Genomic DNA, 12540 nt, shown 5'->3' with positions numbered 1-12540 from the left:
GTCCAATGACAGAAAATAAGAAACTTTAATAAATAAATAAAAATTAAAGATACAGAACGACATTTAGTTTTTTTAAAAATTATAAATTTACATTAAGTTTTAGGCGGATTTCGTTTTGAATGACTCAGTAACGGAGAAAAAATATACAAGATTCATCTGCGAATTTTATTATATAAACTTCTTACTAAAGTTGGGAATATGTGTTCTTATTAAGATAAATTCGTGAAAAGTAGATCACCTGCTTCTATGCCAGATAAATGAAATTTAGTGAGTCTTTTTTAGAACAAAATTGTGGATCTACAGTAATTTTTTGTACCGAATCGATAGCAACGGAAATGTAAACGATTTAATTTCATAGGTTTGATGTAGAATCTATTAGTGCGTTCGTAAAATTAATAAGGATAACGACACAAGCACATGATAAACGTAACTGGGCATATCGTTTAATATCTAACTTAAGGGGGTCTTCAGCTGTTCGATGTAATCGCGACTTCGGAAAGCAATAGATTAAGTGGTATTATCATTATATTGCATTTGATGTGTATAAAATAAACACGAATTTTCAATGGAGGAAGATGTTATACCAAATTTTTCATTTGGTTGTAGTTGCGCTTTTACAACAGTCGTAATAAATGAAAAAAAGAAAACCAAGTTAGCTAATGAAAGTTTCATATTCCAAACTCGCGTCGTTATTTTAACAAGACCACTTTCCAAAAATTTAGCACATATTTCGTAATAGAAATGTTAACACTTCTTTTTCCCATATAAAAACTAGGGATCTTGGGCAGGGTCATCAACGCAACAGGTAATCATTTATTTTTATTTTTTATTCTGAGAGTCCCACACATCAGAGTTTTGTGCTTCACATTATAATAAAGCGAATATGCATTTTGGATGCCTTTAGTCATCCGGTTGAACCCAAAATTTGACACACAGTTACAGTTGTAGGAACAAGACAAACCAAATTTCAATTATCTAAGTCATTGCGTTTTTAATATTGTTCTGACATCTCTACCTCATAGACTGACAGACTGTCAATTATTTCATTGATTTGACTACGATTACAATTTATAATTTAGATCCCTCTCACTGGGAGGTACCTCGTAATTGAAGATGAGAAGTTTCCGGTATGGTGGTTGGTTTTCGCCACCCTGGTGGGTACAAAAAAAAGACGGAATCGGCTCCTCCCATCGATGACGGGTGGAACTTCCCAAAGGTAGGGGTATACCGTGGCCGGTGATGGCCCTTAGGACTCAACCACAGTTCCCGCCAGTGTCGCGGGAACTGTGGTTGAACTGTGTTGCGGTGGTCCGGTCATTCAGATTTTCCCGTGTGCCTCAGAGCGGGTTGGAGTAGCTGGTTTGAGGTAAGGTTATAATTAAGATCCTGACCACATTTTATGGATGTAACTACTAGCATTTTGAAATTTTTAATGTTTATATTGCGCGAGGATGCGAAATCAGTTTCAAAATTCAACAGAAATCTATAAATTTGGCTTAAAGACAATGTACCAAATCTCACCTGTCTATCTAAAAGCGTATTTATGCGCCCATGTTCACAGATAAAAAGCTATAATTCCAACCAGCGGTATTAATCTTCTCGCAAATTCTTTAATAAAGCTGTTATGCCCTTTTATTCTGTATAAAAATGTAGACTTTAAGCAATGCTGTGAACGCCACAAGTGCTCAGAATTTTATTTTCAGAATACCACATATCAGAGTCATATGTTTGTAGTAAATAATATCTGTATTTTACATTAACTACTACGATAGTGATGAAAGATCAAACTTTGGTGATTAATCGCTTCATTTCTTTGAAACGTGCGATTTTCAGGTGATACGGTAATACAATATCACACAATTTATGCCAGAATAATTATTTCCTGAGAGGAGAGGGTAAAACCAAAAGCTCATGTTGTGTAGAAATCAAAATGATTTTATACTTGAATTTAAATGTTGAGAAAGGGCAATGGTGGCCTTGTGGTAAGGTCTCGGTTTCGAAACCGGTAGATTCGAGATCCAGTCCCATCAAAGACCCACCGAGTAAGCGGGTCTGGTGCGCGTTAAATCCGTCGGGGCCAGCCGTCTTTCCGTTGGTGTGGTGTGGAAGTTTGGAAAGGGGAAGTGCCAGCTCAGGTGTCGTCCTCGTCATATGACCGCTTTTCCAATTTATGAGGTCCGTCCCAAAATAGCTCTAGTGTTGCTTTAAAACGGGACGCTAATAAAACTAAATTAAACTTATATGATGAGAAGAAGAGCCAATTTTAAATGCGAAAGATTTTTTTTTGTTTATATTTTGTTTTTAGGTGCAAAAACACATTGTATTTTTTTTATCCTTTAGTAGCTTTTATATCAAAATAGGGATTTGGTTATTTAGTTTATAGAAAAATTACTTTAAAAATTACTTTTCTTCCAAAGCGTTTTTTTCCCCTTGCTATCTCAAATACATAAATTGGAAAAAAATAAAATAAAAAATAAGGCAGATAAAAAAAATTACTTTACAATAATGGTAATATTTTGACTACAACATTTGGCACTTCTGAAAGAAATGCCTGCGAATGTCTGTAAGAATATAATAAAAACGCATCAGTTTGCTAATGGTAGAATTTTACAAACTCATTACAGCTTAAAATCATCCGGATAAAGTGTGGGGCATTCCGAACTTATAAGAGTTTAGCCGGATTATTTGAATTTCTTAAAATCTAAAGACATTCGCAGCTCATCCGATTTTTTTTCTTCAAACCTTCAATTACCCGGACTAATTAGTGTTTGACGCTTGGCAAGATTTCCAAAATAGAATAGTGGGTGAAAAGGTTGAAGTTCTTACTTTGAAATAAACTGCTTGCTCCGTCAAGCAACAAGCTCTAATTAAAACACATGCATTTTATAACAGCTATTTTGGGAAATGCGAAATACACGACTTAAAATAAAACTTTCATTTACATTATTCAATAGATCTAATTTTTTTCAAATGATTAGAATTTTAAGCGAGGAAGGGAAAAGGAATCTCAGAATCGATTTTTATTTTTAAAGGATATTTTTCTGATGGCAGATATGTATGATGTGCGCAGATTTGAAAAGCTGAAAGATCATAAAATAACTTTTATTACTTTTTCGCATACTTAGTATAGAGGAAGTATAGTGATCGACAAAAAAAATTAGAACTCGATATTTTGACGAATCTCAAGTTTTGCCCCCCCCTAGAGTTCGAAAAACACATTTTAGGAAAATGTCCGTCTGTCTGTGACAAAAACGCTTTGAATTAGATGTATGAAATTTAGTACACAGTTTTAACACCGAATTTGCAGATTTCTTTCAAATTTTCAGTAAAATCTGATCAGTGGATGTCCGTCTATCCTGATTTTCGAATATAAGTTAATAAAATTCGGTACACAGATTTAATATCTTGGTATACGGCCTTTGTACCGAATTTGTAAATTTCAAAATTTTAGCAAAATCTGCGCAGAGGAAGTCTGTCTGGCTTTTTGAATATAATTTAGCACGAAAACTATAATACGAAGAACGCTAGATAGATAAAATTGGATACACGGAATTAACATTTATTGTTTAGAACACCTACCAAATTTTGATCGAAATCCAACAAGGGATTGACCTTCTGTCGGTCTCTACTTTCAGAAATATGTAAACGCATTGATGAAATATATCAAATTTGGTACGGGATTTTGTGACTACAAGTATACAAATCCCGTACCAGATTTGATATATAATTTCTGTTTCAATCGGTTGAGAAAAATAGGTGTAAAACACAATTCGACTTTTAGGTACTATTAAAACATGTCAGGGATTAATCGCCATAACATTCGCCAAGGATAACATGATAGATTCTATAAAAATGCTAAATTCATGCCAAAAGTTAATGTTTTGTAACTATTGAATGCCATGCATGGGGTTCTCTGGCATGACAAGTTTATTAGAGAGTATGCGAGAAAGATCTCGGGAGATCATTACCGTTGCTTATTTTTGAAATTTATTAGTGAACAATTAAAAAGTAATTTGTAGTTAAAAAGAAAAGTTTAAAAGTTTTTTTTTCTACAGCACTAGAAGATGTGGCTAGAGATAAATTGTCTATAATTGGGTTAATAATAGGAGTCTGATTTAATAATAAAAATTGCAAGCATCAGCTCACTTTTAAAAAAAATGTAAATGTTTTATTTAAATTTCGGTACACATGAATAAAATTATTTTTATTTCAATCGTATAAATCATACAGAGATTATACATCTATTACGCATACTTTTATTAATTTCTGAGCCGTAGTATATTTTTAAAAGCATATTTGCAATGAAAAATATCGTGTATTATTTTTTACATTTTTCAAATTACATGGCATTAAATATTTTTATTTTAAGTTCAATACAATGAAAATAGCTTTAATGTAATTATTAAACCTGTATTCAGATACTATGTTTAATTTGAAGTGAGGTTATGCACAATTCCTTTTTTTATTTCTTCTGATTGTATTGATTTTAGATTATAAACTTGAGGAATAAAGTATCACGACACTCATTCTATTTGTTAGCAAAAACAAATGTTTTTTTTTGTTTTACATTTTTATAATGATTGATTATCACTCTGTTAAAACATTAAATATAGCTATCCAGGATGTGACTTCGCTGAGATTCTAAATGGAGATCCCATGGATGCTTTGTAGTATCTTTCTTCCTTTTTTAACTTCTTTTCCTTCCATCTTATCTTTCTCCTTCTTCTTCTTCCATCTTATGCCCCATCTTGCTGAGTTATCTGACCAGTTGGATAACTGATGAGTTAACTCATCTTTATGGACAATGGGAGCGCAGGATGGCGTTATGTTATGTTTTATAATGAAAAAAGTTCATTCATTCTTTATATACTAAATTTTACATACGATATAGTAATCAAATATGTTAACTCGGAAATGATGTAATGAAATGAGGATAGAATTGTTAGAGACATCACCATCCATGACCCAAACTCTCCCGCAAGAGATACGTCCTCTCACCGAAATGGAATAATTCATTGTAAAACTATTACCTTATTCTCATGAAGAGAGAGAACTTGTTTGCTTTCTAATGCTATTCCCAAACCAGAGGGAGGAGGCATGTTTTATAAGTTGTTCGCTCGAAACGGTATCTAATTTTTCAAGCTCCTACAGCATATCAAATTAGTAAGTTCAATGTAGTCTGATCTGGAACTTATAATTGTCTGATCCTGATAAGACGCCCCCTCCCCATTATCACCAAATGCATTACAATACCATTATGATATCTTCACAGTATTGTAAGGTATTAAGAATAAATATAAGATGGTATCGAAGATATGTAGTACAACATCTTGAGATAAAAAGGACTAACACTAGCCTTCTATAACCTCCACCCTTTCTTAAAAACATAACTTTCTTGTTATAGAAATATATGATTTATATAAAGGTCTGTGAGATTTATAATGTATTAGTATAAACCTTACTTTTGTGAAACAAAATTGTCAGATCAAAGTTTTTCGTATTTGATATTGATTTTAATTAACTAAACAATTGTATTTGTCATTTTATATAAAATGCATTAAATTCTGTTTCTATTTCCTATTTATAAAGGTATTTCGGTCAATTAAAGAAAAACATTATTCAACAGATAGGTCCATGATAGGTTGAGCTACTGACAGGTTTCTTAAATTTCTGAAACAATATTTGAATAAATAGAATAATATGGGATATAGTAATTTAAGAGGAGAAATTTTTAATACAGGAGAGTGCATATCTATGAATTTTCTTTCAAAAAAGTTTAAATTTAATTTTAAATTATTTTCTAGAAACTACTCAATCATCTCTGTTTTTTAATCTAAAAGAAACATTAATTTTTTAAAAAATTCTTCTAAAATATACTTTATTGGTTTTTAATTATATGGATTATTATCGAAAAATAAGAGTACGGGACGAGATTAAATTGAACCTGAAAACTTAATTAGAGACCAAATTAAAAAATATTATAAAGTTCTCGTGAACTCAAATCAAGTAAGAGAAATAATCCAAGAAAGTGTTTTAATTTTTATTTCAATCGAAAAAACAACACCTATTTGTAATAATTTAATGTTATGGGCAGCTTAATTAAAAATAAATATATGTCTATTGTTTGTTAATATGAAAATTAAAGTAAATAATATTGTATTAGAACAGTAGGATTTAAAGGTGTTATTTCATACTAGCTACAAATGTAAATAATGGGATAAGTAAAAGTTTCACATAAGATTCAACAGATGGCAGCACCAACTAAACACAAGTTCTTTTCAGATGACGTTTGGTAAAAAATGTGTCTCACATGAGTTTTTAAACAATTTTTGAAAAATTGAACTTCTGAAAGAGGAATTAATAATTAATAAACTTTCACGCTTTTCACATATTCTTGATTATTTAAATCATGCACTGGTTTCGAAGAATTCATTCCTGAAATATATTTTGATGTAGTAAAATGAACTGATACTAAATATAAAGTATTTTACTTATCAAAAATACTTTATAAATTACGAATTTATACAAAAGATGGGTCAGTACAATACAATAAAACTACGAGATCTCTTGAAACTAAACTGACATCAAACAATTTTTTTTTTAGTAAAATCACATATTTTATTTTAGAAATGGAAAACAAAGATGACATCGGATGAGATTTCTACAATGTGAAGGTTCATGTAAGATAGTTGTCAGATTTTATAATTCAAGAAATTTATTAAAAGAAGATACACATACAAACAGAATGACTCACTCTAATAATCCTTATGATTTCAGGTAATAAAATTGTTTTATATAATAATAAATAAATACTTAATGAACACTGTTGTTCAATAAATATTTATTGAACACTAATATCATTGACGTCAGTTTAAATGCAGTCTCCGATTCCGTGCACTATAAATCTGTTTATTTAGGCTCCTGTTTGTTCAGATTATAGATAGAAGAAGGTTATCTTACCTGGCGTAATGTTTTCAATTCTGGGTACGAAGCCTTCATCACATCCACCGACGACGGAAAATCCGAATCTTTTATCTGTTGCACCCAAATTAATCGTCACCTCATCGGTGTTTCTCTCCGGTTCACTCCCACCATTTTCCTAAGCAAACAAAAAGAAAACAATATAAGTAGATTCAAAATAGTTCTAGTCCGACTCCTCGAAATATGATACTGTTCTAAGGTTAATTCGCTTATATTTATAATTTTTTAAAAATTTTCTTAACTATAAAACAATAATAATGTGCACACGCACGCATACACGCATAATCAATATGTTTATTACGTGCATGTATATAAATTCAGAAATTAAAACAAAAATATTTCAGTAGTTAATACTTAACAATTTATTAAAATTATGAAAAAAAAAAAAAAAAGGAACTGAAAAAAAGATTGTTGTCAAGTTCTTTGCTGTTTTGTTAAAAGGAAACTAAATGATTGTATTAAACTTAAAGTATTTGCGCCATGGAAACATGAAAGCGAAATCAAAACCAAAAGATAACGAACGAGTAAGAGCGGAGAAAAACAATTCAAAACAGCGGGAGAAAAAGGAAGAAAAAAACTTCAGTTGGCAAGCTTGCAAGCGCCAAAATGAAGAGATTTTATCAGCTCAGTCAAAGATAAATCAAGGGAAAGAGAATACTTTTCGCCAACCGATACATCTAGACTTGGAGTCTAGATACATCTAGACTCCAGCGAATCTTGAATAAAAGTTAAATTTCCTGCGAAAATCCTTCTTGTGCAGCTTCTTCTTCCAACAAAAAATCTTGTAAGCGTGCAGATATTTAAGACAGAATGTCAACACATTCAGAAATGTGGAGCTTTCATACAGTAGTATATTTTAATTTTGTTTTGTTAAAAAGCTTAAAATTAAATGTATGGAAGATTGGGACAAGACTGTGATAATAGTTGTATTAACTTTTTTAATAAATTCGGCTTTTGATATAAAGTTTTTTTTTTTTTTTTTTCTTTTTGCATGTATTCTTGAAATGGCTTTTTCTCTCATTGTAAATAGGTGGATACTTTAATATCATTCTATTATGGCCTACAGCATTTTGATGTTTTTATACGATAATATAAAACGATCATCTTACCCACGTAGTAGGGCAAAAATAATTTTGACTCGAGATAAGCTGATATTCCTGTTAAAAGTTGAATAAATTTCTATTTTTAGATGATGTAAGACAACCAAAAATAAAAATATATCATCCTAATTAATTAATTATTAAGTACGTTTTTGGAAATATTATGTAAGACAAGGGTTATTGTGCTCAAAGTCCTAGCTAATAATAACTTAATATAATAATAAGATGACTTTTTTTTACTATCACAATTTGAACACAGATTTCCTTCGAAAGTCTGATGTGAACTCTCTTTTGACTCTATGTGTAGCTTTTGCTACATTCTATCTTAGTTCTTTGGTGGATGGTCAAAATAGATCTTACAAAAAGCAGGAATTACACTGCACTTTTTGAGAAGTTCTAATTTATGTCATGAATAAAAGGAACGAAATTTCAGTAACTTAGTAATTTTTTTATTTACCCCAGTCTCTTACCTTTTGTTGTTTTATGTGCTCCTGTGATGCTTTATGTGCCATATCTTCCAAAGGTGAAGTGTTTAAAACTTTACCAGTATATCTATGCGTTTTACAGCATGATTTGAAACAGTGTGTGGATCATATTGATCAAGAAAATCGTACAAATTAAGCAAAAAGCAAATGTCAACGCTTAATAGAAAGCAACGAGAAGTATTTTTATCAATATGACGAGGTAGTTAATTTGTTCCACTCATTTTGCGCTGATTGGAAATGTTAAAAGACTTTGCTTTTTTTTTCGGTAAGAATAATAGGAATAAGATATAAATAAGATTATAAAAAATATATATTCTAAGGTTGTTATGTACGGCAAAGAATAATCAAATATATTCACGGCTACTCAGTGGAATCTTACGTTGAAGATATTTGCAAATTATAGCAAGTTATTCAAAATAAATGAATAGCATCTAATAAGTAACGAAATGGCGGCAATGGCTTGATAGTGCGAATTTTTAACGTGGAACAACGTGGAATGCAAGTAGATAGTATCTGTAAAGTGGTGAAGTCTGAGTAATATGAATATAAACTAAGCCATTTTTTTCCTTGTTCTTTCATCAACTTGCACCGATCATACCCCCTGTAAGTTTTAATTTTAAATTGTTATTTAACTGTAACCGATTGATCAAACAATTTGACCAACGGACAGACTTTGCACGTGGTAATTTTTACAGATGGTATCACAAAACACGAAAAGGAACTTCTAGATATATGTTTTGCACTTAAACGAAAAAATATTTAAATAAGCATCATTGAGGTTCCGTTGTTATTGGATAAGGCAGCTTTTATTACATTAAATATTTAAAAAATCCAGGGGGTGTAGTCTCCTAGCATACTTATCACGCATATTTCTTCACATACTTATTATTATAGGTTTTATTTCCCTACGCTCGCGTAAAAAATATAGGGATTGAGCAAAGTCGTGAATTCCAGCAGTGCTCAGATTTTTATCTTCAGAGTTCCACACATGAGCGTTTTGTGTTTCGTAGCACAGTGATGAAAATCGAGTATGCATTTTGGTCATCCCTTTTTCAACTGATTGAACCCAAAATTTGACACCGGAAACAATTCGAGCAACAAAATTACATATAAAATTTCATTTATCTAAATAATTGGATATTTTTAATGTTATTATATTACATGCATGCAATGCATAGACAGATAGCAATTTTGTTTAGATTTCCATTCTGTCAAATAGATAGACAAATTTCTGTGAATGGATTTCATTCAAAATCTGATAACAAGTTTCAAATTTGGTGTAACATTTGAAATACATACCAAATTATCTGTAAAGGTGTTTTTAAATTATCGTTTATCGTGTTCATAGACAGGCTGACATAATTATAAAAATGTATCTTTCTGATACAGGTAAGGTCTATCAAGCAAAGAGTCGACGAAATCCCTAGTTAATAAAGACTCCCTAGTTTTTAAATAATCCCTAGTTTTGAAAAACTACAATACCCTTTCTTTGTAAATTTCGCGAAAGAGAAATTAACAACCATGTATAAACTAAATAAAATCTTAACATATTGTTCGTTCATGTGTTATTATGAAGTCATTGGTCAACAGATTTAGAGATTGAGATATCGTGACCCTCATAAGGATAAGTCAATAATCTTACTTTTAGCTTTCTTTTCCTAGAAAATACGCCCAAATACGTAAAACGGGTGTCATTATACGCGCTATTGAGTTGTAGTCTTTTTTCTCTTTCTCTCTCTCTTTGGTATAGCTGTATTACCAGGAAAAGTAGTTAGTGGTTAGAAGACAATTTTCGGACCGAGCTACGAAATTGGCGATAAAATGTCAAGGCCAAAACAATCAAACAAATTTTCACGCAAGAAAAGGTCTTAATGCTATTATAAACATCAAAGGTTTATTACATGTTTCATGCACTGCAAAAAAAGGGTTTTTCTTAAACAAAAGAAAAATCGATACATCCATCATTTCTTGATAACACAATCGGCCTGATATCATTTAGTTTTGTAGTACAGAAGATATTCTAAAGAAATTCTCCAACGATATTTCCCGAGCTCTTTTTCTAGCTCCCTGTTCAATCAGCCGATCCAATTAATAAAATGATAAGTGAACAATTCTTACAAATAAAAAGTGGCAAAGAATGAATTGTGGCCTATATTTGATCGATTATTTTGTTTATGTGGAGGGATGTGTTTGGATATGTGGGGAGCTGTATATACATATGTATGCTTCAAAGACCATTAATTACCTATTTTTTCCACAAATTAATAGATGAATTTCATCTATTGAATATAATTCAAAGGCAGATATTCTAAGCAAACCTTTCCCTTTCTAACTACATCTCATAATAGGAGATGAGATATTAATGCATCCTTGTCAAAAACCCATGATATTTAAGCAAAATGAATATTAGAATCATATAGATATAGTGATAATAATGATATATAATATCATATCAAAATCTGAGAGATAGATAATAATGAATTTTTGAATTTGCCTTGTCGATTCAGAGTTATAAATAACCATTGTGATCTTTTTTAAATTCCTGTTGTTGACTTTTTTTGACAGTACTACTTTTGAAAATATAAAAGTGAAGAATGAAACCATAAAAATGCACATGTATATAATTCATCAGCTGTAAGTTTTGACTCTTGTTTTAGGGTTACCTTTTCATATCTGTATAATCATTTATCAGTGAAAAATAAAATCAGTTTGAGTTAATTTTCATAAGAATTAGACCTACGATTTACGTTAATGTTTTGTTTATGTTTCCTGCACTTAAGTTAGACATCAAAGAATTTATGTTAAAGTATAAACAGTTTATATCCTTTAACTTACTTTTTCTCAAAAATTTTTTTGAAACGTGCAATGCAGTATAAAATCATATATATAAAGTACCGGTACAGAATCTTCTATTTTAACTCGAAACGTTACCGGCAACTGCTTCCGTGATTCACGGGCCGCGGCCGCCTTCACATTCTATGCGGCTAGCGATTAACTCAATAAGAAGTGAGATGAGTACTCAATAAGAAGTGATGAGTACTCAATAAGAAGTTCACTAATGAGTACTCAATAAGAAATGAGAAAATACGTATTATAACCGTGAGTTTTGGTATAAACATTTTGTCTTCTGATATTAGTGTGCAAAGAAATGAGTTCATAGAACTCCAGCCTATCCGGCTTTTTTGTTATCCGGCCTGCCCTGTTGTTGATTTTTTTTATAAATGATTGGCGAAAAACTTATTCCAACTTATACAAATTCTTACAATGATAATAAATTCAAATTGTGGTCGTAACATATATCTGTTATAACAAAGAATGTAACAAATATATACTATATGAAGCTTTTCCTGGCATATGTTGAAATCAAAATGAGGTGTATGATGGGACAGTTTCAGTACAATCTGCTTATTTACATTAAAAAATAGAAATACAGTAGTATATCAGTCATCTGGAGGATATCGGATCAGAGGACTGCCGCATTAATGAAAGCTCTCTTACTGAGAGTACATAAAAAAACTCCGCTTTAATAACAGGGTAAAAATGGCATTTTCAAATTTATTCCACAAAATACAAATATATTGTTATGTTTAATAATTATTACAAAATCTGAGCAACAGACAAGTGTTGTTTATGTCTGTCTAAAGTCAATGATGAAAGTTATTTGTTTTTCTGAAAACATCGAACTACTGGACAATTCGGATTATAAAATTATACGAACATTTAAAATGGATGTCGAAAACAGACATATATTTTTGACGTAAATTAAATAAAAACACATCAAAGTATAGTGCGAGATGGTCTATTAAATCACTTCCAGCACACTTTTTCAGAAATTTCACTCTAGTGGACATCAGAACCTATCCCATCTGCAAATTATATCCCATCTGTAATTTTAGACTACAAATGATTAAATATATAGATTATAATTTTTCTATACGGGCTAAATAAAATGTATTCTTGACTTGACTTTTTTG

The 12540-nt window shown here is 30.9% G+C and overlaps 1 protein-coding gene across 2 annotated transcripts in view; it reads right to left on the bottom strand.

Annotated features, from left to right (window-relative positions):
* LOC129980933 (protein PALS1-like) overlaps window positions 1-12540 on the bottom strand; it is a 198879-nt gene that overhangs the window by 115735 nt on the left and 70604 nt on the right. For both annotated transcript variants that reach the window (XM_056091434.1, XM_056091433.1), the window contains exon 4: window positions 6961-7099. In XM_056091434.1, coding sequence (XP_055947409.1) covers window positions 6961-7099 — 139 coding nt within the window. The remainder of the gene's footprint in view (window positions 1-6960; window positions 7100-12540) is intronic.

This window comes from Argiope bruennichi, chromosome 8 (assembly GCF_947563725.1).
Source record: "Argiope bruennichi chromosome 8, qqArgBrue1.1, whole genome shotgun sequence".
Lineage (NCBI taxonomy): Eukaryota > Metazoa > Arthropoda > Arachnida > Araneae > Araneidae > Argiope > Argiope bruennichi.
This window is presented reverse-complemented; position numbering and strand designations above follow the sequence as displayed.